The sequence below is a fragment of the Pelodiscus sinensis genome, chromosome 8, assembly GCF_049634645.1.
Source record: "Pelodiscus sinensis isolate JC-2024 chromosome 8, ASM4963464v1, whole genome shotgun sequence".
In the NCBI taxonomy this organism is placed as follows: domain Eukaryota; kingdom Metazoa; phylum Chordata; order Testudines; family Trionychidae; genus Pelodiscus; species Pelodiscus sinensis.
This window is the reverse complement of record NC_134718.1, coordinates 28238495-28265265: the sequence shown is the minus strand read 5'-3', so window position 1 is coordinate 28265265 and position 26771 is coordinate 28238495. Positions and strand designations below refer to the sequence as shown.

General features: G+C 43.4%; 1 protein-coding gene across 2 annotated transcripts in view; it reads left to right on the top strand.

Annotated features, from left to right (window-relative positions):
• DNA2 (DNA replication helicase/nuclease 2) overlaps positions 1-25291 on the top strand; it is a 57288-nt gene extending 31997 nt beyond the window's left edge. The window contains exons 15-21 of one of the 2 annotated variants that reach the window (XM_075934929.1): positions 4511-4704; positions 4804-4893; positions 4983-5178; positions 19345-19434; positions 20040-20222; positions 21912-22060; positions 24037-25291. In XM_075934929.1, coding sequence (XP_075791044.1) covers positions 4511-4704; positions 4804-4893; positions 4983-5178; positions 19345-19434; positions 20040-20222; positions 21912-22060; positions 24037-24091 — 957 coding nt within the window. In that variant the 3' untranslated portion in view covers positions 24092-25291. Of the gene's footprint in view, positions 1-4510; positions 4705-4803; positions 4894-4982; positions 5179-5326; positions 5476-19344; positions 19435-20039; positions 20223-21911; positions 22061-24036 lie in introns of those variants that run through there. The other variant, XR_012905595.1, reaches the window with a different exon arrangement.
• The last annotated feature ends 1480 nt before the right edge of the window (positions 25292-26771 follow it).

Here is a 26771-nt window from a genome sequence, read left to right as displayed (position 1 = left end):
TTAAAGTGTTACATAAACAGGACAGGTGAAATATTATCATGTAAAGCAACCATAAACACATGAAAAGACCTAGGTTTACAATTTATGATTAAAACTCTACTATCTACACAATATACATAGACGTAAAATGTAAAAACTTAAATATCTTGGAAATAGTAGCCAATCAGTTGTTTTAATTGTCATATTTGAATTCAGCACATCAAAATACATAATAAATAGCACATTTTATCTCTGAAGCAGACAACTTCTAAAAAATTGTAGACCAGTGTAGTTAGTCATAGTTTACTTCTATTTGATATTCTATTTGTATAATAGTGCCTGAAGGTTTTTTACTGAGGCTCCATTGTGCTTAGATTATTACAATAAATACATATTCATTCTCCACTAAGATTGTGTCTGCCCCAAAGAAATGAAAGAAATGTTTACATCATAAAAAACGTTGTTACCTATATGGTAGGCTTCATGAGAAGCATAGGACTGATTTGGTATGGGAAATATTAGATTTTTCACAAATGAACAGTCAAGATGCATTTGAGGCATGTGGGTTGGAACGAGGAAAACTGCACTGCCAACACTGTATTTGTTCTCTGGATTAATGACAAGGACACTGTGATGCACTTTGCTATGACCTGCTCTTTGTTTGAAGAACTTTTATTTGTGGCTGCCATGAGTCAGCACCCCACCCAGCAGAAGTGCTCCCTTCTAGGCCACATAGGTTCCACTGTCATTGTGCAGGCTAGCAGTAACACACTCCAGCCCTCAAGCCCTGATCCATTAAACTATAGTTCAATCAAGAGGCAGGCCTTTGCCCAACAGGCTCAGCGAGGGGCTCCTCCAACTGGGGGTCAATGGGCAGCCACGACACAACTGTTCAGTCACACACAGGGAATTTGCGACAGCACTGGTGCAGTGGCTCAGACTCTTAGTCAGCCAAGCACATAGTCAATTAGCCCTGGCCCTTATCCAGGACCGGCAACAATAGTCCAGGGGCTCAGGCTGGTCGTTGGACTGATCGTTTTTAAATAAACAATCACTAAGCCCAAGCCCTAGCTCTGTGTGGGGCAAAAAATAGTTTATAAGGGCTCATGCCTAGGTTCAGGTGTAGCCTTTAAACTAATAGTCAGTAAGCCCAGGCTTTGGCTTATTTCGGGGCAACAAATGGTAGCACACAGTTCCAGTGTGGAGGCCTATGCTCAGGCCGAGCAACAATCAGTAAGAGCCCAGGCCCTGGTTCAGGGAGGGGCACCAAATGATAGGGTGTCCCACCATCAGTGGAGAGGCAACAATTGCAGATAATTTACCAAGAGAAGTGGTGTCGGGGAGACTGCAATCCGTGGATTGGGTGACGGGGGATGCAGGCCTGCCTATTCCACTGTGTCCCAGCCCAGGACCCTAATAATGATGGATTGGCCTGCCACTGGGTCAGCGTGGATCCTGGGCACAACATGTTGACTCTTAGAAGTTCTGATTTGGCCAGACTAAGATCGGCTTTCCCTGGGCTACTTCCAACCTCCCCTTCCCTGCATACCTGATTTAATAACCAGTTTTCAGGCTATTAAGGGGCTGGAACTTCTATCAGGATAGGTAATTTCTTGGGGTCAAAGTCTGTCTGTGGTCCTGGCCAATCATCATCTCCTTTAGGTCCACAGCAGCTTCTTAGCTTGGGAGTGCAGAGCGGGTATCTGGGTTCGTAGGTCTGCTTTTTATACTCCTGGCTCCTTCTCCTGACTTTGAGCAAGATTGTAGAGTGGGGCAGACCTCTGCCCACCAGGACTCAGTGAGGTGCGCCCCCTCTCCAGTTCAGTGAGCAGCCACTCCACCTCACTAGATACACAGTATATTCCAAAGGAATGTCCCAATTTACCAGTTCCACCTCAGATAACCACTGTGCTTAACTACAGCACTTACATTTGATTTTATTGGAAATAAATCAGTTTTTTTTTTGACAAAACATAGTGATTCAGGTAATAGGAAGTAGAAATTTGGGAAAACAATGTTACATAACTCCCCCTTCCCCCCGCCCCACACATTCTGAGCCTAGATTTGGTAATTGCTCACCCAAAATCCCTCAGCATTATCTATTCAGCTGTCAGTGATTCTTGTTTCATGAGACAATCATACTGTCAGCTTGCCTCCTACGGAAAGATTGTGTCTTGGTTTGCACTCCAAGATCTACAGGGTCAGTCCTTTGTCTTAATTCACCCCCTTGCTGTTTTTGTTTCTTTCCGTAGATTTCCTTTTGTAAAATTCTCAATACCTCAATGTGCACATGTCTTAGTATACAAATAGACACAAAGTGGTCACACATGGGAGAGATGTCCATTATCTCCTGACTGAAGGGAACATCTGAGATGGTCACTGCCTGGTGACCTGCCTTAGCCTTATGACTTGAAAAACATTATTTTCAGAATAGAAACCAGCACTCTGAGAGCTTTCATTCCACTCTTTGAAACTATTATTCAGATGTCTGACCCTGTGCTTCCTGCCAGTTGACACCAAGTGATCTCAGTGTCACAGGTACCAGTCTCCTGGCCAGTCAATCCAGTGCCATTCACAAGCTCCATATTAGTTGATTAAATTTAAAAATAGCATCCTAAACACCTGGCAGGAAAGAAGTATGAACTGGGTGCTAGTCCCTGCATTCCAGAACTGCTTTTGTTTTGTTTGTAAATCAATATATTGTAAAGCTTTTGGTGTATATGGGGTGTCAGGGTTATGTAAAACTCAGGCTCCCAGTATAGGGATCAAGTATCAGAGGGGTAGCCGTGTTAGTCTGGATCTGCAAAAGCGACAAGGAGTCCTGTAGCACCTTATAGACCAGGGGTCTCCAAACTTTTCAGCCCGAGGGCCGCATTAACTATCAAACAGCAGTTCGGGGGCCGACTACACACTTGAGGTCCAAATAAAAAACAATCAAAACATGGATGTTGTTTTTAATTATTTATTAAAATAGATCCACTGTTTGAAATTGGGGGTGGTGCTTGTCCTAGTCCTGCAGGAGGGGCTCCAGAACGGGGAAACTGCTGAGAATTCATTTCCACCTGCGCAATGTGATGAAAATTGTAAGCAACATAATCCTGGCAATATGTTCAGCCTAAGACGCTCACACTTGAAGAGATGTGATCGCTCTCCTATCATGCAGGGAATGAGGTGACAATTTGTAACATAGCCCCATGGAACAAGGGGCATGCATTTTAATGGGAAAAGCTGGTTTGAAAGCAGACACGTTATCACTTGGTAAAGGAAGTTGGAAAGCAGTGCCCAACGCTCCCACAGACTGATACCCGGCAGGGCGGTGCTGCTCTGTGTTGTGGATGAGAGAGACCAGACGTGGAAGGGAGAGGGATGTTTCTTCAGGGCGCACTGCAGGGACCAGGGCAGTGCGCTAGGCACGGCACAGCGTCACCCAGAGGCTGTGCCACAGCAACCAGACCGCCTCCTGCAATGGGCACCAGCTCCTCAGGTATCCCCCCCCCCCACGCGCGCGCGCGAAGTACCCACTTCAGCCCCCTCTCGCGCCAAGAGCCCCATAAACCAGCTACTAGCCCCTTCGCTGATTGGGTGACATAAAGGAGACTACGTCATAGCCCTGTACCAATCCAAGGTCAAGCTGGGCCACGAGCCAATCGAACGCAGATTTAGGCTCGTGCGCTCAACCAATTGAGAGCCCAGCCCACTAGTGACCTCATGAGAGAGCTAGCCAATAGGATAAGAACGCACTGGCCAATAGGGAGCAATTGTCCACGCCAAGTCCCAACCCCTCTCGCTGTGAGGGACGCGCAGAGCCCGGATGTTCACAAGCAATAAAGCGCAACGGCCACCAACAAGCCAAAAAGGTCTCCACGGGCCGGATGAGAGGGCCTTGCGGGCCGCATCCGGCCCGCGGGCCGTAGTTTGGAGACCCCTGTTATAGACTAACAGATATATTGGAGCATAAGCTTTCATGGGCAAAGACCCACTTTGTCAGATGCAGTAAAGGGATGTTAAATTTAGTTTATTCAACTAATTGACTAGTGGATGGATCTTCTATTGATTAGTTGATAAGCAAGGAGCCTCAGCAGGGTTAGTGTCTGGCCTGTTGGCTCTTAATACATTTAAAAAGCAGAGGCGCATCTGGGACTAAGTGCGAGCCGGGAATCCAGTATTTCCAGGCTCACGCCCATCTCCCACTACCCCCTGCCTCCACGGAGACAGTGCTGGGGGGAACCAACTTTTAAGTCAGTTCCCCCCAGCACCGGATCCTGCTGTATCCTCCCCCCCCTTGCTGCCTCTGAGAAGGGAAGCAACTAGTCGAAGGACTATTCGACTATCCGATGAGCAAAAGCTTTTGCTTATTGGATAGTTGACTAGTTGCTTACATCCCTATCCCAGTATTGTTGTTGGGTTTTATAAAATAAATCTGTAGGTTTATTTGATTAAAAGTTATTCATGTAGAAATTGTATTTAAAATATAAAATGGGAAAAGGGAAGAAAATGCCTTTCTATCTGTAAGATATGTCTGAATTTTCAGCCAATAGTTGCAACAACATGTATGGGAGTAAACCATCCAGTTTTTGCTCGGAAACGGTTTGACTTCTGCATAGTGGATGAGGCTTCTCAAATAAGCCAGCCAATCTGCCTGGGTCCACTCTTCTATTCAGATAAGTTTGTGCTGGTGGGGGACCATCAACAGTTACCTCCACTTGTACACAATACAGAAGCCAGGTAAGATAAAATGCTGTTGGAAAAACATAAAGCACGTATGGGATGGGCAACAAGTGGTCTTTTCCAGGCACTGACTTATACATCTGATTTTTCTAACAGAGATCTTGGCATGAGCGAAAGTTTGTTTAAGAGGCTGGAAAAAAACAAGAATGCTGTTGTGCAGTTAACTGTGCAGTACAGAATGAATAGGTATTTAAAACTAGTTGTTACTGGTGATTTTTTTAATGTAAATTTTGATCTGTAAGACTGAACATTGCTTTTGTTTTTCAACTCCATAGTAAAATTATGTCACTAAGTAACAAGCTGATATATGAAGGCAAACTGGAATGTGGCTCAGAGAAAGTGTCCAAAGCCACTGTTAACCTGCCAAACTTAAAAAACCTGGAGCTGGAATTATTTGCAGATTCTTCAGAAACATGGTTGAAAGAAACACTTGAGCCCAACAATCCTGTGTGTTTTCTTAACACAGAGAAGGTAAACTTTGGTTGCATTCTTTAAAATACTGCATTTTTGTTTTCATGTTTGAAGACCACATCTGCAATGTAGTTAAATAGTTTAAAGGTAATTCTTATGTGTTTCCCTTGTCCAACTTATAGAATTTCCTATTCTGGATTTCTTTCAGTTTGTAGCCCTAATAAAAGTTGGTATGCAACTGGAAAGAAGTGTTCCAAACTTGAAATGCTGTATTAACTGAAAATATTCAGCCAAGAGACATTCTCATTTCTGTATGCTTATGCTGTACAGCTACTGCTATAAATACCACACTTCATGGTAAGCAGTCAATTCAGAAGTCTGAGCATTGGCTATTGTCTTAATGTTTTTGGAATCTAGCATCTTTAACATAGAAAATCCTAGATGTGTTACATTTCTTGAAATGAACTAACTTCATTATTATGAGGTCAAAGAGTCTTGGATAGCAGCTTAGAGAAGTCTCGCACATGATCTCACAGACATTTGACCTTCCATCAGTGGATTTGCTTAACCTGGATCAAAAAGTTTGACACAGTATTTTGCCAGAGAACAGCTGGCAGAGATCACTAGGCACAGATATTTTTTCATGTAGGTGGCTGAAGTGCTTTTTTATGCATTCCCACAACTTTTGCTTGCAGTGAATGACTGAAAAGATGGAATGAGAGGAAGCAATATTGATAGTGCTAACTCCATATTTGCTATGCAAAAAATAGTTTTCAGACTTGGAGGGTTGGCATTGGAACCCACCTTCACTGTATCATCTACCAGCAATTCCACAAATCATTCACCAAGATCTTTGTCTCTTCAGACCCAAGATGTCTATATCTGACAGCACAATTATTGAGAGGAAAGCTTTAAGTGCATCCTGTCTCTCCTCCAAGGTGAATCAGGATTATACTGGTTTCCACGTGGACTTCAACAGTAAAGGGCTGCTTCTCCATCTGGGCATGATTTAGCTTATGGTGCCCAACTGACAAAAATCCCAAGGACCCTGGAATTTCCCCTATTCTAGATTTCTTTCAGAACAGTATGGACAAGGGACAGTTGTTTAACGTTGCAGAACATTAGGTATCAGACTTAAGCAGTGTCTTATACATGGCATCCTTAACCTCCTCAGCTGAAATTTTCCAGGCCACATGATTTCTCAAAGCAGTCAAACTGGCTAAACCTGCAGACAGAGCAATCTGCAGGTTTTAGCACTGGTGGGATTTACCGCTGGTGCTAAAAACTCTAATCATTTGTTCATCTAAGCCAGTGTTTCCCCATTTTATTTGGCCATGGAACCCTAGGTAAAAATTTGTTGAGCAAAAAAAAAAAAAGCTGCCGGACCGTGACACACACACGCCTCCCTCCCCCCATAAGTAAGGATAAGAATAATGAACAAATGCTAAATAAGGTCATGCAATAAACATTTAGTGTAATTGCACATATTTAAAAACAAATCACATTTAATGTGTACAAAAAAATAAAGCTCAAAAACTAACATTGCACAGCTTGATAAAGCTGAATATTCTTTACATAAGCCGCCTCAAAACGTAATCAGAGAAACGTCTTTAAATTTTTGTATAAATTGGCCATCTCAAGTGATTTTGATTAGGTTTTCATAATCTTGCATAGAAAAACTGACTGACTTTCCCATTATACTTAATGGATTTCAAATCCAGTTATTGTCATTTATGGTTGGAAAATACTTCATGATGTTTGTGTATAAATCAAAGATGATCTGCAGTGTCCTGGCCAGGAAGAAGAGTACAGGAGAAAGCCTGGGGAAGAGTTGTCTGGCCAGGAGTGAGGGTACAAGAAGAGTCCTGAGGCAGGTGCTGGCCAGGAGGGGAGGGTACAAGAGGGGTCTTGGGGCAGGGTGCCTGGCCAGGGGGGAGGGTACAAGAGGGGACTTGAGGCAGGGTGTCAGAGCAAGCTGGGAATATGGGCTCTTGGTGGGGGGTGAGGGGGATATGGGTGCAGGGTCTGGGCATGAGGGGGAATGCTTACCTGGCTTGGCACCCTGCTGCAGCCCCCCCCTCCCCAGGCCAGCTCAGCCCAGCCTAGCCCATGCAGCGGGGAACCCAGCATAGCTGCAGCACCAGGCCATGCTTCCTGCTGGCAGCGCTGAGCGGGGGGTGGAGGGGGTGTAGAAACCCTGACCTTCCCCGCCTGATCAAACTGACACTTCCCCAGCAGGCTGGGAAGGGGTGCAGGGGAGAGAGAGAGAAGCAGCACATGGGGGGCAGCAAAGCCCAAGCGCACCTCAAGGGGGGGGGGGGCAGAAGAGCCTGAGCCAGCTTCCACACAGTCAGTAGATAAAAAACACGCCGAGGTCCAAGAGCAGCTCCTCAGCTCTGGCCACTCCTCCAGCTCCACCTCCCAGCAGCAGCAGCAGCAGCCGCTGCCACTGTAAACACTACCACCTGCACACTAGGAGGAAGCGGCTGCAAGGCACTGGGACAGGGCAGTCCTGCAGGGTGAGGAGGGGCTGCGCTGTGCGCGGGGGTGGGGCAGTTGGTGGTGGAGCGGCCCTCAGAAGCCTGTTCTCGCCGGCAAAGTCCCAATGGGAGCTGTCTACGGGTTTTGCTGGGGGTGAGGGAGCAAAAAAAATTTTCAGAACCTCAGGGTTCCGCAGAGCACCATTTGGGAAACACTGATCTAAGCTGTTAGGCTTTTCTAGTTTAATAAAACTTGCTTCTTGGTTGCCAGCATGTCTGCTAGATGTATCTTAAGCTGGCATGATAATAAGGAGGGTATAAGACTCTAGAATTTTTCCTTACCAAAGGTGAATTATTTTAATTCTATTGTCCCAGCAATTTTTTTTCCAAAACAGAAAAGGTGTGGTATAATCACCAAAGGTTTGCTTCAGGTACACCGAATCATTGAGAAGGTCAGGCTTCTTGTTTGTGTTCTTTCATGTGGAGTTCCAATGTCTTCAGGCATCTAAACTCTTCCTCGCCAAATGGATTAACTTATGCATTGTGGGGAGCAGGGATTTGGAGCAATCACATTTTTGAATTGCTCCCCTCCGGCACCAATAGTGATTGCTCCAGCTCCGCTCCAACTCCGCTCCACGCTCCGACTCAAATTAATTTTAACTAAATAAAAAAGTGCATACTGTAATTTTGAGAACATTTTTATTCAGTTTTAAAACAATTTAAATGTAATCAATGATATAAACTAGACTCATTCATAATTTAATCTGTAAAAAATTATTGCAGCAATCAAGTCATCTTTCATAGCCTGCCACAGATCATGTAAAATTAACTTTAAAGGTGAAAACAGTCACTCTACACTAGCTTGAGTTGTTGGCATGCTCAAAGCAATTCTACAGGCAGCCTGAATGCGGTGTGGGTAGCTGTGAATGGCCTCAAAAACAGAATTAAGTTTTAGCCTACCAATAGACTCCATCGCCTCAACCTTCCTGAAAGTTTCTCTCAAATAATGCTTCATTACAATTATGAATCACAGAAACTCGCCAGCGTCTTTCTTGTTTATCCAATTCCTTTTCGAAATTGTCATCTTCTGAAGAATTGGTGCTTGAATTATCTCCATTTCCCTGTGATGGTTGAAGATGTCTCAGGGATTGGATGCTCGAACAAGTTCAGAGTGGAGGCCGAAGTTTGAGAACAGCCTGTTATTTCTGAAGGATGTGAACTTTCCGAAACCGCAAATTCGATTGTTAATGACTCCTTTTGTTGTGTTTTGTTTTCTTCAACTTCTTTTGCTGAGTTCAAATGTAGCAATAGATTTTGTTTTTCGAGTCGTTGAGCAATATCAAGAAGCCCTTCCTTGCCTTGGTATTTCCCTTGAGGTAAGAAGAATCTGACCTAAACTCCAGCAAGGGTCAACATAAACTCCAGCAAGGAAATGAATATTGTCAAAAAGCTTCTCTTCTCGTTTCTGCATGGAGGATAGAATTCCTTCTGCAATTTGTCCACCATTTCCTTGCAAGAATTTTGACAGTTTTCGCCATTCCTTCTTCAAAAATCCCGGGGTTACATCGACAGCTTGAAGATTCACGGTTGTTTGGTTTGGCTTTTCCAGGAGGTCTCACAGGTTCTTCACTTTGTCCCATTCAGCTTTTGTTAACTTGAGTTCTCTTGTTCCAGCAGCAGCCACTTGTTCAAAGTAAGATTAAAAAACAAGAAGCCGATCAATCATCGCAAATGTTGAACCCCAGTGAGTCACAGTATCCAATGATTGTTACCCCATGTAGATCAAGCACAACACTTTGAATACTTGGGGTTCATCGTTTGACAACAACTTGTCGAATTTTTGCCAGAAATTTCTTCGCATGTTCTTTGTTCAGTCCATCCCAGATTGCTAACAGAAGTGTGAATACCACACCTCATCAGTTGGACTTTTGAGTCGTCCTCATGAAGCCCTGTTGGAAGAATGAGGCTAGGGTCATTAACCCATTGTGCAGTAGCATCCATATTGAGTTCGATTTCATCCATTCCTTTAGTTCCTTCATCAGGCAAAATAGCTTCAGTTCTGTCCACATCCCTGTTCTCAGAGGTAGAAATGGTTTCATTGTCCCTGCAGACATTTTTGTCAGCACACGTCATGTTTGCTGCATCGTCAGTGCAGATGCTCAGCACTTGCATTTCACCGATCCCAAATTTTTCTAAAATAGCTTTTACTTGACTTTTCACATAGAATTGTGACACCCTTCAGTGTCGATTATGTCCAAGGTTTTTACCACAGCTTTATCTTTTCCTTCTTCGTAGTACTGAGCATTGATTGCAAGGAAATTTCTGTTTCCATGGGTTGCCGCATCCATTTTCAGGTAGCACAATTTTTGCTCCAAAGTTTTCTTGAGCTCTTCGCGACCAGACTCAGCTGTGCTGACAACTAAATGACGAACTGCATCATGCCCCGACGAACCGCACCGTGCCCTGTCGAAACACCCAGCAGTCGACCCATTTTACCTGCAGTTTTTTGGAATCCTTTGTTTATCCTGAAGTGAGCGGTGTTGCACGCAAGCAAACCATTTCCATCAGCCCTTCACGGAAAGTATTAGCATCCATGGTGACTGTAACCTTTGAGGACTTCAAATATGAGTCAAGTTTTGTTTACTCCATTTTGGGTTTCTTTTCAGATGAAGCTCCGCAAAAAATCTTCTCCAAGAGTTTTCAAAGAGCCAGATGAACGTCGTTCGGTCGCCTCAGCTTTCTGTTTTGACTCATCTTCTTGGTCCTTTTTTGTAACCAGAGCATCATAGTTTTCAGGATGGTTACGTTTTATATGCTGCCAAAGGTTGAAACTTTTCATGGCACGTGCTTCACTTGTCTTGAAGCTATGTGGTTTGAGCTCTCCATTCACTTCCTTTTCCACCTTGCACGTTGCTGATTTCTTTGCTTTTCCCAAAAGCCCAAATTTGGGCTTTTTGAATTCAAAAGTAAAGACATCGTTGAGATCCTTTTCTGTAAATCGGCTATCAATCATGAGGGGCAGATTTCATGTTTTTTGTTGAAGCCATGGCCAAATCTTCTTGTGCAGCTATCGCATCTAAATGTTTCTTGTTATGATTGTCGAAAAGCAGTGAACAAAAGCATTACATTTTTTGATAATGTACTTAAGGTACTTTAAATTTATTTTGGATTTTCTCGACAAAAAGATCGCATTTTCTTTTTACACAATATTATTATTATTAAAGTATATTTTAATATTTTAACATGTTTCTTGCAGTTGTAACGAAATAAGAAATAAGAAATATTTTTAATATACATAATATAAATTTTTATTTATACATTGCAAGTTAGGCCTAGAGTAGGCCTCCCAATTCACAAAATGGTGACTAAGATCTCCAAAGCCTTGTGGCAGACTCCCGCATCCATCCCTTGTACGGATAAACAGGCTGAACGGAGATACTTTGTCCCCCCAGGAGGATAATGAGCATCTTTTTTTCCCACCCCCCACTGAGCTCTCACGTGGTACAAGCCGTGAATCAGAGAGAGAGAAACGGTCAGCCCGCTGTTGTCCATAAGAACTGGGAGGCCAAGAAAACTGACCTGCTAGGCCGGAAGGTCTACGCATCCAGTGGTATCCAGTACCGCATTGCAAACCAACAGGTCCTCTTGTCCCAGTATGCATTTAACACCTGGGCCTCAATGGACAAATTCATGGACCTACTCCCCCGAGAATCCCATGCTGAATTCAAAGCTCTCTATGAAGTGGGGAGAACGATTTCTAGGGCGGCTCTCCAGGTGGCTCTAAACGTGGCGGACGCTGCTGCCTTAGTAATGGCTTTCGGGGTGGTCTTACGCTGCAGTTCCTGGCTGCAGGGTTCTGGGGTTCTCCTAGAACTCCAGAACACCATACAAGACCTCCCTTTTGAAGGCCCCTTGCTCTTTTCTGAGCAAACTGATCAGATGCTCCATGGCCTCAGACACCTGTGCTACCCTAAAATCATTGGGCATGCACACCCCAGCTACCCTGAGGCACCCCTTCCCCATTAGGAATGTTCCTAGAGCACCTCCTCAGAGTCCATGTACTGACTTCTCCCGCTGTAGGAGCAGAAGCGGTAACGGCAGGAACAGCAGGCATCGCCCTCGCCTGACCCCGATCATAACCATGGGCCCCCAAACAAACCCTCCTGTCCCGGTCAGGGGTTTTGACGGGACCTACGAGGGCAACCTTCTAGTCTCCCCATTTCTTCTCCTTCATCGCCAAAGCAAAGTTCAAAATGGTAACATTGGCATCCATAATTCCCTCACTAGCCCCCCGGAGACTGGTATGCTGCCCTTGACTTAAAAGACGCTTACTTTCACATTTCCATTGCTCCCACCACTGCAAATTCCTCAGATTTATTGTGGGCCCGGACTACTACCTATTCAGGGCCCTCCCATTTGGTATTTCCACAGCCCCTCATGTCTTCACCAAGTGTATGGCAGTGGTAGCTGCTGCACTCAGAAGAAGGGGTACCAGGTGTTCCCCTATCTAGACTAGTGATGTTAAATTCTTGAGAATAAACTTTCGGAGAATATTCTCGAGAATGTTCTTGAGAATATTTTCCAATGCGAGAATTTTTGAGAATTTTCTCTTAAATACATGTTAAATAGTTTTTAAAGAATTTTACTATTTACAATAATGTCTTTAATAAAACTTCAAGAATCCATGAAAGTTTCCAATTGTTAAAATGAAAATTCGGGAAAGTAAAGAAAAAAAGACAGGTTTAAATTACTAGAACTTTTATTACAAATCTTCTGTTGCAGGATACAAATATCTTTAACTTTCTGGATTGAATAAAGGTCTAGTCAGAATCTGCACTTTCCGAATCTGACCCATATATTTCTATCTCTTCTTCTTTCTCATACCTATCCTCTTCAGTGACTTCTTCTTTCTCTTCAGCATCAACAATTTCTTCTTCCTCATTTCTCTGGTTCTGTTTCCTTTTTTCTCTTGGGGATTTCAATGGAGCATCATTTGGGTTTTTAAGAAGCTTTATATTATGGGCTATGAATGTCAGCTTGCCTGCCCTTTTTTGTGTTAACTTGTTTCTTTTTGCATTATGAATGATACTGTAAGTACTGAAACTTCTTTCAGTTGCTGCCATTGTTGGTGGCATATTCAGTATGTTGATCACTGCTTTCCCTAATTTTGATCCATAGCAAATATCTTACCACCATGTTACTGCATCTACTGAGCCAGCTGATTTTGTTACATATGATTTTCCAAAAAAAACCTTCTTTAGCATTATACTCTGCAAGCTCTGCAATGACTTTTGCTGAGTGATCAGTGCCATGCATTCTTGTGACTAATTTATCGATGAATTCAGTTCCTCGTATTTGTTCATTTCTAGTAAGGCACTCACCATTGGATTTTGGATCTAGAATATTTGCAGCATAGTGAATGTCTCTTAGAGCCATATCTTTTCTTTTTTTAAAACTTTTCATCACGTCCTGTTTTTCTAGTTTGGGAACTTTTGGGAAGTAGCCTATCAAAATGATCACTTAATTCCCTGAAACATTCAGGAACTTTGCTCATTTTTGGCTGGTCATATTCAATGTAATCCATTTAACAACAGGACTTATCAGTTCATGCAGTTTTTGGACCCGTACCCAAAATACATCTTCATCCAGAATTGAATTTCTGGTACGATTGCTCAGTTTAGTCTGTAAATCTTCAGCAAGGCATTTTAAGACATTTTTTTATTTCAATAAGCTTTTCAAACAATACAAAATGGAACCCCACCTAGTTTTAACTGGCAATTTAAGTGCAGAAATTTGATTTTTCCTTTTTTCAAATGCAGTAAAATGAGCTTGTAGAACTTGTGATTTGTTAATTTCCTTCATGATAGTTTTACAGGTAGCTTCAGTTTCTTGAACAGACTTTAGGTTACTGACGTCACCAATTAACAAATTTAGTGTATGAGCAGCATAAGTGTACATAGCCATGTGATTGTATTTTTCGTTAAGCATTGATAAGGATTTCACCATTGCTGCAGCATTATCAGTGACAATGGCACCGAATTTTTCAGTGCCTATTTCTGTCATTATTTCTTCCATAAGGAATGCCATATACTCAGCAGTATGGCGTTCAATATTGTTACAGTTATCTTGTAAAACACTGGTTGGGGTGTTGATATAATAAAATTTATAACAGATTCATTTCTTTGGTTGCTCCAAGCATCACACTGCAGTGCAAGAGAAGAGGCTTCAGCAATTTTTGTTTTTATAAGAGCATCAACACGTTGATATTCAGCTTCCAAAATTTTGTTAGAAAGTGTGTACCTGGATGGCATCTTGTAAAATGGTCTTAATTTTTGCATGAAAGTAATCTAATCTTCATTTTCAACCAGTGAAATAGGCGATCCCGATGAGCAGGGCTCGCCAGCCGTGTGGTTCAGCACACTGCTCATGTGCTGATTGCGCTGCGGTGCCGTGCCAGGCTATAATCTACTTGCCTGTGGCTAGTAGATTACCTAAATTGTTGAGCCCTGCTGATAAGAATATAGCTCGTGCAAAAAATTCATCCAAAACTTTGTTTTTAGTTTCATTCATAGAATCAAAGTAAAGACTTATAGAGTGACACACTTTGGCTGAACTAGAAGGTGGTGATGTAAATTTACTATCACAGTGTTCTATAGATGTTGAGATGATCTGCTTCTGGACTCTCAAAATTTTGTTGCCTTTTCCTTGATGTAAGCAGGAGTCTTCAAACAATTGGAAATATGCTTTCTCATCCTTGTTGCGTTTCTGATGTAGTCAACCTTGCAGTACTTACATTCATATAACACTTTGTAGCTGTTTTATGAAGGAACTAATCTCACACATCACTTTTAGGTTTAGTTCTTCTTTTCATACTGATGAAAACACAATTACATCTTTCACAGAAGAGAATAAATGTGTTATTGCCTCTTCATATACTTTTTATGATTCTTCCAGAAAGTTCCATAACAATCAGAATTCCTGACTCATGAATGTTCTAGAAAGTTCCATAATGTTCTCAAACTATCTTGAATGATCAAGAAAGTTCTTTAACATTCAGGGTGCTCTAAAAGTTGAATACAATATATTATTTCAAGAGGAAATGAAAAATTAGAAAATTCTCAAAAATTCTCTGGAAATAATCTTTTGGAGAATATTCTCGTTCTTGAAGAATATTCTCCAGAGAATATTCTCACCTCACATCACTAATCTAGACGACTGGCTCCTGAGGGGGAACTCAGAATCACAGGTGTGAACGCACATCACCATAGTGTGCGCACTCTTGGATGATCTAGGTCTTTTGTTAAACCTGGACAAGTCGTCCCTAACGCCCACTCCAATAATAGTTTGTGGGAGCCACCCTGGCCTCTACCTCAGCGAGAGCCTCCCTACCCAAGTCCCAGTTTATCGTGATACAGGCGGCGGTCAGGGTGCTTCAGAACTTTCCAGTGACCCACCGCACAGACTTGCACGCGTCTCCTGGGTCTCATGACCGCCTGCATTTATGTAGTGCAACATACCAGGCTGCTCATGCGTCCGCTACAGGTGTGGCTATCGTGAGCCCACAACCCGATCATCCATTCATGGGACAGGCTGGTGACGCTCCCCGCTTCCATCCTCCTCGCGCTGAACTGGTGGACCAACCAGGCAGAGGTCTCCATGGGGGTACCATTTTCCATGCCAGAACCGTCCACCCGATGCGTCATGAACGCATTGGATGCCAGCTGGGGAGCCTTCTTGGGAGATCTTCACACGCAAGGTATGTGGTCTGCGGACGAGATCTCCCTGCATATGAATATCCGGGAGCTCCGGGCACTCCGACCGGCTTGTGTGGTTTTCCTTCCCCACCTCAGGGGCAAGTCTGTCCTCGTCCTATCGGACAACACAACAGCGGTGGCGTACATAAACAAGCAAGGTGGGGCCCGTTCCCCTCGCCTGTGCTTGGAGGTGATTCACCTATGGAACTTTGCATCGGGGCGGATATCCACCTGATGGCCTCGTACCTCAGAACATAAGAATGGCCGTACTGGGTCAGACCAAAGGTCCATCTAGCCCTGTAGCCTGTCTGCCAACAGCGGCCAGCACCAGGTGCCCCAGAGAGGGTGGACCAAAGACAATGATCAAGCGATTTGTCTCCTGCCATCCTTCTCCAGCCTTTGACAAACAGAGGCCAGGGACACCATTTCTATCCCCTGGCTAATAGCCTTTTATGGTCCTAACCTCCAGGAAATTATCTAGCTTCTCGTTAAACCGTTATAGTCCTAGCCTTCACAGCCTTCTCTGGCAAGGAGTTCCACAGGTGGACTACGTGCTGTGTGAAGAACTACTACACAGCTACATACCTATTTTTTTTTATTAGTTTTAAACCTTCTACCCATTAACTTAATTTGGTGTCCTCTAGTTCTTCTATTATGGGAACTAATAAATAACTATTCTTTATTCACCTTCTCCACATCACTCATGATTTTATATACCTCTATCATATCTCCCTTAAGTCTCCTCTTTTCTAAACTGAAAATCCCAGTCGCTTTAACCTCTCTTCATATGGGACCCGTTCCAAACCCCTAATCATTTTAGTTGCCCTTTTCTGAACCCTTTCTAAGGCCAAAATATCTTTTTTGAAGTGAGGAGACCACATCTGTGTATAGTATTCAAGATGTGGGCGTACCATAGTTTTATACAGGGGCAGTAAGATATTCTGTCTTATTTTCTATCTCTTTCTTAATAATTCCTAATATCCTGTGGAAACCATTTCATATTTAGCTAGAAGCCATTTGTATCACAGAAGCCATTTAAGTTGCCTGCTTCTGCACGTACGCTAGAAAGTGAACTGACCTTCACCGATGTGAGAAGAGCCAGGAGGATGAGCTGTTGGAATGCATTAATGAACTATTTTGAACTGAAGCTCCTACTCCCTAATACCTGTTTCTTTCTTTGCTGATAGTAGTTTCTCTTTGAAGTTCACTTTGATTTCTTGCCCTGATGTCAGATTTGTTTGGTTAAGGGTATTAAATACTAGGATTGATTGTGTTGAACAGCCTGACTGAGCCCGGTTCTGCCAGGGTCATGTTTTTCTCACTTTGTGCCTTATTGATCAATAAAGCTGTTTTTAGCCGCCTAAACACACAGAAGTTTCTTACTTCGACAATCCTATTTGCCTTTTTAAACGCGTCTGCACACTGTGGAAGTTTTCAGAGAACTATCCATGATAACTTCAAGATCTCTTTCCTGATTTGTCATAGTCAAATTAGCCCCCATCATACTGTACGTACTTTACACTTATCCACATTAAATTGCATTTGCCATTTTGTTGCCCAATCACTCAGTTTGGTGAGATCTTTCTGAAGTTCTTCACAGTCTGCTTCTGTCTTGACTATCTTAAACAGTTTAGTATCATCCACAAACTTTACCGCCTCACTGCTTACCTCCCGGGCTCCCAAAACGTTCTGGTGGACAAACTGAGCAGGTCCTTTGCAGGACACAAATGGCCTCTGAGGTGAGATGTAGCCCAATCTATCTTCCCTGCATGGGGGTCTCCCCACTGGACCTCTTCGTCACAGGGCAGAATAGTAAGTGCCACCAATTCTGCTCCCTCATGGGACAGGGACAGTGCTCACTGGGAGATGCTCTCCTTCTCCCCTGGCTGCAGGGCCTACTATACACCTTCCCACCACTCCTGCTAATCTACAAGGTCTTGCTCAGGTTGCTGGAGTTCAGGGCATCCCTGATTTTAATCGTCCTGGCCTAGCCCAAGCAGCACTGGTTCTCAACCCTTCTCAACCTGTCATTTGAGCGACCCATGACCCTCCTGCTGCTCCCGGACCTGATTGCTCAGGACTCAGGCAGGCTCTGCTATCCGGACCCGCACTTGCTGCATTTGACAGTCTGGAGCTCCATGGCTAACGGCCGAGGAACTTCAGTGCTCAGAACAGGTCCAGGAAGTCCTACTGGATAGCAGGAAGCCCTCCACTAGGACCACATACCTGGCTAAGTGGAAACAGTTTGGTATCTGGGCTGCCCAGAAGGGGGTATACCCAAGGCGGGCTGCGATCCCCTTGATCCTGGATTACCTGTTAGGCTCCAGGACTTCTCTTCGTCCATCAAGGGTGCACTTGGCTGCCATTTTTGTCTTCCACCCAGGGGAAGGGAGGGAAAACCCTGTTTGCTAAACCAATTGGCAACAGATTTCTGAAAGGGTTGGACAGGCTCTACCCACACGTTTGCCAGTTTGTCCCCCGGTGGGACCTAAACCTGGTCCTTTCCAAACTTATGGGACCCCCGTTAGAACCCTTAGTGACGTGCTCCCTTCTGTACCTATCTTATAAGGTGTCTTTCCTGGTGGCACTCACATCTGCCAGGTGGGTATCCAAACTCAGAGCGCTCACCTTGGATCACCCCTACACAGTGTTTTTCAAAGACATGGTTAGGCTGTGCCCCCAGCCAGCTTTTCTGCCCAAGGTGGTGTCTACTTTCCACACCTCCCAGGATATTTTCCTGACAGTCTTTTACCCCAAGCTGCACGCGTCTGGGAAAGAACAGGCTTTACACACTTTAGATGTGCGCAGGGCATTAGCTTTTTTCTTAGACAGGACAAAACCATTCAGGAAGTCACTGCAACTCTTTGTGGCCATCGCGGTCAACCCGTGTCCTCCCAGCGGATTTCTTCCTGGATAACCACTTGTTTCAAGGAGGGCTATGCCCTAATGGGCGTACTGGCTCTACTCCAGGAGAGCTGTGGCAGCCTCCACCGCTTTCATGGTGCAGATTCCCATCCTGGACATCTGCAGAACCATGACATGGTCCTCTGTCCATACCTTCACCAATCACTATGCATTAAAGCATCAAGCCAGGGAAGACGCTGACCTGGGCAGGGAGGTCTTCCACTCCACTGTAGCTTCAACATCCGGCCTTCCTCCATAGGTTCTGCTTTGGAGTCACCTAATTGGAATGCTCAGGAGCAATCACTCTAAGAAGAAAGAACGGTTGCTTACCTCCCAACTGTGATTCTTCGAGCTGTGTTGCTCATGTCCATTCCAAATCCCCGCCTGCCGCCCTTTCTCCAGAGTATTCCAGTAAGAAGGAATGGAGTGGATGAGGGGGCCAGCAGAGATAGATATGGGCCGATATACCAGCGCCACTGCAAGGGGCTCCCCGCTGGGTACAGCTGAAGGAAAAACTTTCAACGACGTGTGCACGCTGCGCACACGCACCTAATTGGAATGGACATGAGCAACACATCTTGAAGAATCACAGTTACGAGCTAAGTAACCGTTCTTTCTGTGAGAATTGCTAGAAGGAAGGAAGTAATCAGCTATAAACTTTTCCTTGTCAGAACTCTGGTATAAGTGGTTTCAATTGAAGAGCATTTAGAAATTTTATTTCTAAAGCTGAAATAATGCTATTCTGGAGAGTTCTTTTTGAGGGATAGCCCTAAGACCAAAGTTCAGTTTAAAAAATAAAAAAAAGTCTGCCTCTACTTACCATACAGATAGGGAATCCCCACTATGAACACTGACTTTTCCTAGAGTAAAAAGTCCATTGATAAGACAGAATTTTCTGTGACATTAGTCAGGCTGCCTTGTGCTTCAGGTTTCCAGCTGTAAAAGAGGGATAGTCCTCTTGATAAAGTTCTTGGTGGTTTAGGATAAAAGGTGTGATTTGAGTATTTGCATTACACTTGCTAATGTAAAACTATTTCACTGAATTACTGAACTTATTGCATATAATATTCATTTACTTTTGTGTACAGGTTCCAGCACCAGAACAGGCAGAAAAAGGTGGTGTAAGTAACATGACAGAAGCTAAAATAGTACTCTTCCTCGCTTCCTCCTTTATTAAGGTATTTTTCTTTTAATATGATGTCTAGAGGGAGGGGGCAAAAAGTTATACTTTAACAGTAGTATGCAACCACTGCAGAATGGAAAGTTGTTTTGTTTGAGAATGTACTGGAACATCAAAAGTAAACTGAAGGTTGGTTCAATAGCCATCTAATGCAGCAGTTATAATTCAGGATCTCATTTTGTTTCCTGTACTCTCCCAAAGGAGTACATTGAGGCAGCATGTTAGGTCCTTGTAGAAATGGACAAGTACCTCTTTCTCTTCATGGACTCCTAGAACAAACTTGGAGTGGGATTGACTGATATATTCTGATGGGAGCTATTTTCAGCATTCTGAAGGTTAATCAGTTATATGGGATTTCTTTCAAGTATGAAGTAAAGGAAGAAATGAGGACTTTGAGGACCTCTTCCCCCTCCCCCCCCCACCTCAAAGTGTTAGGGAAGACCCAAACTTAGGGCCTGATATTAACTAATAACTGTGCTTAGACTTTCTATGATAATTGATTAGTCACTGGAAATTCCTTGGAGATACTTGTTTATAGAACATAACACAAACTAACTACACTGCCAGGTTTTCAAATAACTCTTGCCTTTTCTTTCTATTTAGGCTGGCTGTAAAGCTTCAGATATTGGTATCATATCTCCATACAGACATCAGTTAAAGATAATTACTGACTTGATGACAAGCTCTTGTATCAGTACAGTGGAAGTAAATACAGTGGACAAATACCAAGGAAGAGACAAAAGTATCATAATAGTATCGTTTGTTAGGAATAATAATGATGGAAATGTGAGTGGATCATATTTTGTTCAGTACTAAATTATTTGAAGACATTTCACAAAGTTGACTATTTTATAACTAAAATCCTTAAAATAAGAGATTAACACAGGGTGGGTAAGATATGGCCTGCCAGGACCTCAGGCGCAGAGCAGCCAGTTGCTGTGGAGCAGCCCAACGCTGCTTTAAGTGGCTGGCTGCTCTCTGTTGGCTATCTGCTCTGGGTGCTGGGGGAGCCTTTTGTGCACAGCCCAAGCCCTCCAGCCAAGCAGAATCTCTCAGCTTCTATTGCTGGAGCTGTCGAGGTAAGCACCTCCTGGCCAAAGCCTGCCTTTGGCACCTTGTCTTTTCCCTCTTCCCTTCCACCTCCTTGCCTCAGGCCACCAACTCCACCTGCCTCAAATCATCATGGAAAGCCTCTGCACCCCCTCCCACAGGTCACAACCTTCTTCCAGAATTTGCAGCCTCTCCTACACACTTCCCCCAGGCCAGAACTCTCCCCTGCACCCAGAACCCTCCCCTGTCCCAGATCATAACTCACTATCTGTCAGACCCCACACCTTCTGCACCCCCGTTCCCTACCCCAAGCTCCCTTCTGTACCTAACCTCCTCCCAGACCTTGCATCTGCCCCCCACCTAGAAAAGTGCAACCCTTGACCACTTCCCAAAATCTTGGAGTAGCCCCCCATCAAAAATTATTGCCCACCCCTGCATTAATAAATACCTTTTAATGAACATATAGTTTAGTCATAACTACATCTATAACAGTTGCACTTACTCTGGGGAAACCAACAGGTAGTTAGCATTTACAAAGTAATACAGACAGGTTAAAAAGGCCTTTTTTCAAAAATGTCCTCAGTTATGTATACAGTGTCAATGGTTTGGTCAACATTTTGCTAGTATGCTTAGCTATATTAAAATTAAATATTTTAAATTCAGATTTACTTCATTCATACTCTTTGGCTTTATCATACTTAAACAAAAAAATAGACTACAGTTTGAACCTCTGTGGGCTGGGACTCTCTGGCCCGGCAATATCTGTCGTCTGGCAGGACCATAGATGTTGCTGGACCAGAGAACCCCAGAGGCAGAGGTTGCTGACAACTGGAAGTAGAGCTGGCTAGAGGGGGCCACCGTACCCCACCACAGGGCTGCATGGCCAGCGGGGTCCTCAGGGCAGCAAAGTCCACAGGCTGGTGGAGCTGTATGCCATGTGGCTGGGGATAGCGTACTCTGGTGGTTGGGGAGAGGAGCCCAGCAGGAAGGCTGGCACTCTCTGCCCCCTCTCCCCCCTTTACTTCCCATGGTCTGGCAAACTCTTGTCTGGCATTGGTCAGGTCCCAACAGTGCTGGACCAGGGAGGTCCAACCTGTAGTGGGTTTCACTTTTGTGTGTGGTGTTTCTAAACACTTTAATGCTTTCTCTTCTAGCTTTTTGTTGTAACATTTGGGCTAGAAAACATAAGTGATTAACTCTTGTATTGGCACGAAAATAATAATGGATAATTTATGTTGACTAAATTTTTAGCGTAACTTATAAAAACTTATTTTGGAACCAAATTTAACTAGAGTTCCTTTTAAGAAATATATATAACCTCCTTGAGATTTACAAATTTGAAGATGGGTTGTACTTTTAAACTTTTTATTCTTTTAAAAATTTATAGTGTAAGGTTGGAGTATTAAAAGAATTCTATTTCAACAGCTTGGAACACTTCTTATGGACTGGAGACGTCTTAATGTTGCAATTACAAGAGCCAAACACAAATTAATCATGCTGGGTTGTGTTCCATCATTGTCCCATTATCCTCCTTTAGAGAAGTTATTTTGCCATTTAAACTCAGAAGCCATGATATCCTTTTCCTGTGTATTGTATATCCTATACTCTTTCTCTGAGTGTTGAAACTGCCTTTTCAATTTAACTTTTATGTTTACAGTAAATGCACATTATTCTTAGAATAGACAGCCTTAATATTTACCTACATTTGTAACTTGCATTTTTGCCAGCAGCATTCCATTTAGTTATGGATGTTACAGTGAAAGTCCCCTTTGAACATTAAAATATGAAACCATTTCAGTACCATACTTTGTGCAGTGGTTCCCACCTGAGTGCTATAGAATTGCACGTTTGCAACTAGCCCACTTACAGGAGACTCTCGTGATTCTGCATATTCACATGTCTCCCATCCTGAGGAGGAGGGGGGAACAGCAGGGAACTCGATGCGACTCCCAGCCCCCGCGAGGAATTCTGGAGGTATGGGGAACTCATCCCATGAGCCCAGGTCCCCAGAATTTGCGAATTTTGCCATTCATGGTGGTGCCAGGAACTCATCCACTGCAAATGGCCAGGGTTTCCTGTACTCGGTAACTTACTGAGTTGAATTTACTATGAAATAACAGAAGTTGAATAGGCAATCTCTTAAGAACAGCAGAACACTTTGTAGATATTGTTGATTTTTCATCTTGCAGAGTTTATCATCATCATTTGTCCTTTGGGCTAATTACAAATCTTATCGGTACGATGCTCCTCAATGGTGCCATGAAGCATATTCTGTGTTCTCTCATGATTTATGGTCAAATGGCATTTCATTGAATGTTGGGTCTTGTGTGTCTTAGGTACGTTAAAATGTGTTTAATTAAATAACTGTGTAACCACTGAAAATTTCAGTGGTTACATGTAGAGCAGCAGTCCACTCCCCAGGATCTGGTGCCCAGAGGAGCTGGCTTTTTAACCAGAGACAGCAGCATTGTTTGGGAGGAGGGGGAGGGAAGGTGGCTCTGTGGGAGCAGTTGTGTGCTTGGAGCCGGCTTTTTAGCTGGCTCCCTGCACATACTGGGAGCCTGTGTGTAACCATAAATGTTAACTGATGAGCCCAGGCTCATTGGTTAACCATATACATGGTTACATAGTTACGCTTTCTCATCCTTAGGGAGTCAGGAATTGTACCTATCACGAAGCTATAGCAAGATTTTGGTTAAACGTTTCAGACTCTGCAGGGTGCACAAATTATGGCTTGTGCTATATGGTCAACCTCTACTACAGTGCAAAACTTTACCAACTGAACATATGAAGGGGTATGTTTTGAATCTGGCTAATAAGTGAGTCCAAAATTTGTAACTGTATCTTCTAGTTTGCTTTGCATAAAATGAAAAGGATTTGTAAATCAGCTTAAGGGCTTGTTTTCCACAATTGGCAAGAGGGCTCTAAAAGGGTGTGACTTGCAAAGTGCTCTTATTGGCTTGCATAGAGCCTGATGCTATGCTTATCAAATTTGTGTGGGCCAAATCTCGGAGAGTGGTGGTGTGATTACAGGCTTGAGATTGCAGAACTGAAAGTGGGGAGCTGGGCCTAGCCCATGGGATAGAAGCTGCTGCAGTGGGGTCATTGCAAGGCCAGCTTGCTCATCAGTACACCCATCCTGGGCCTCCACTTCACATGAGGTTGATAGAAGTAGGTTAGGTTCAGTGATGGGCTAATCTGCCCCTGCACATAGCACCCCATATAGAATCTTCTTGTCATCCAGACATACTGTTTGGGAAACACTGAACAAGGGTATGCTTTTGACATTTTAAACTAAAGTTGCATCAAAACAGGCATTTATTAAATCCTAGTTTTCTATCTACCCATCTTATAGTCTGCTAGATATGGTTAGCATGTTAATGTCAGATTTTCTTCAGACATTGAAAATCTGGAGGGAGAGACATTTATATAAAAGGAATTGTGTTGATAGTATGTTAATTAATAAAGCTCCTAGAACTGAAAAACTGTTTTACAAGAGCAAAATATTATCCAAGTATCTGAAATGTATTCTCCTTTACTTTTATTACATTTTCAATCTTCCATCAGAGGCCCATGAACGTGTCTATCAATGTAACCTGCTATGATTGTGAAGATGGATTTGAGGACAAGTCATCTTGTTATTTCTCGAAATGTGCTGCTAAATGCAAATAATGGCTTAGTAAATTATGGGTACTGAATGGATTTGATTTCAATATGGTTTCTCAAACTGTAAACATTTGTTTTCACCATATTGTACAAATTCTTATAAAGAAAACAGGTAATTTTAATACCAGTGTGACGCTGCTATATCAGAAGCACAAAAATCTGCACTTCCAGAGGTATTAGATAGCTACTCCCATATTTCACTTTCCTTTGCATATATATTTATGTATAAATGTGAAAGCACAAATCTTGGTGGGAAACAGGAAATTGCTCATGGGGTACTCAGTACAAATAATAGACACTACTTTTAGTGACAAGAAATTTTGGACCATTTTGGTTTGCAGATTTTAATGTGGTTCTTACATCCAGTTTAAAAAAAAAGAATTTCTAAGACTGAGTTTTTGTGCTTGCTTAGAAAATGAGCTTCCTCTATTTGCAATTCCCATCCTGTTGGTTTCTCTTTAAAATTTGCTCCTAGGTGTAAGAATACAGCACTCTTTTTAATGTTTATATTCATAACTGAATCCTGACTTCTCACACTGACCTAACTTGATAACTTATCTTCTTCATCCTCCTCCAGCTTTTGCTTAAGTTCTGAGAAATGTGATGTTGATATACCTATTTGCCTTTAAGAATTAAAGTATTTTAGCAAGTGAAACACTTTTTTAAAAAGTAAGGGTTGAAATCCTAGCTGACCTTGAAGTCACTGAAGAGTCTCTTGGAGTTTAATGGGGCTAGGATTTCATAATGCAGTATTAACATTAATTTGGAAATTGTTGAGTTGGGGAGTGAATTGCAGCTACCATTTTAAGAAATGTACATACCTAAGTAGTTTCCTTGAATGATGGCAGATTTCCCTTTGACACAGTATAGGACACTAAAATAGAACTACCTCATGCTTATTAACCCTTCAGTGTATGCTATTATAACCCCAACATTAATTTGTAGATTTTAACTTTTGATTCTTCAGAAAGATATGAATGCTGTTCATTTTTTTCACATTTCTTTCCATTAATGTCAAAATTGTGTGCCAAGAGCTGTTCCTAACTTTATACATTAGATATTGGCATTTATTTTACCATTGTTCACTGTTTTTGTAATATTTGTAATGTAATAAAAATTGCTAAATTGTTACTATTGAATTAGTTATGAGACTGCTTGAATTAAACAAAATATCAGTATTTTCAGCTGAAATGCTTAAAGACTCAGTGACCTATTGTATACCTTAACTTCTCATATGTTACCATTTTTCCTGTAGAGAACATAGGCAGCTGGTGAAAAAATGTTTTGTGGGTGCTGAACCACTGCCATTCACCCTGCAGCTGCAGCTCCTTTTGTGCAGGTTTGGGCCTGGCTCCATTATGGCCTGTTGGGTCTTGCTGCTCACAGATTCAGAAATCAGTTGATGAGATTGGCCAAACACAGGTGTTTTTCCTCTGTCACAACACTTGCCCTATTCTCTTTTTGGCTTTGGAGATGCTAAATATGGGAAACTTGTAAAATATGTTTTTAAAAAAAAATCTGATTCCAATACTTTAGTAAGCTTGCTGGAGCAATCCGGTATCCAGAATTTTTCCGTAAGGATATGTCTACACAGCAAAGCTATTTCAAAATAACAGCCATTATTTTGAAATAACTTTCCTAGCGTCTACACAGCCAAACTGCTATTTCGAAATAGCAGCGGGCTTATTTCAAAATTTGTAAACCTCATTCCACGAGGAATAGCGCCAATTTCAAAATTGCTATTTAGAAATAAGCGCTGTGTAGATGCTTATTTTGAAATAGGGGGCTTCCAGCCCTTCCCAGGGTGCCCTGCTGGGCACTCAGGGCACAACCCTGGAGCCCCTAAAGGAGTAGAGTCTGGCCACAGTGCCTGTGTCAGCTCCAGGCCTGCCAGCCCGGAGCCAGCAGTCACTGCCCTTAACCCAGTGGTCCCAAAACATGAGCCAGCAAGCCACCAGCAGCCAGCGCTCCAGTGCTCCCTTGGACCAGTCTGCCAGTTCCCAAGAGCCTGCCAGAGGCCAGAAAATGCAGGCGCCTTCTTGGTCCAGGGCGGAGATCATGGACCTTATTCAGTTTTGGGGGGATGCCCCCAACGTCCATGATCTCTGCACTAGACAGAGGAATGCGGCTGTCTATGGCAGAATAGCTGCCAGCATGGCCAGCAAAAGCCACATATGCACCCAGGAGCAGTGTGGATGAAAACAAAGGATCTTTGGCAGGCCTATGCCAGGACCACAGGGGGCAGCTCCCAATCAGGGGCAGACCCACACACCTGCCCCTATTTTGATGTCCTGGACCACATCCTGGAGGGTGGGACGGTCTGTGCCCCCCAGGTGGTCGTCAACCCGGGGGCAGAGGGTCCTGACCAGGGCATCGAGGAGGAGAGTCAGGAGCCAGAGGAGGCCGCCATCACCACCCAGATGAGCCAGGACCCCCGAGCTGCCCCAGTGGACCTGTCGCCGGTGTCATCTCAGGCCAGGGAGGCAACAACATGTGAGTGCCATCACTGCCCCCTTATGCGGGGACAGGGGGAGATGGAAACCAGGGACTGCATGTGGGCCTTGCTGTCCATAGATCACACAGCAACCTGTGCATGTGCAAGCATGTGCCATGCCACCC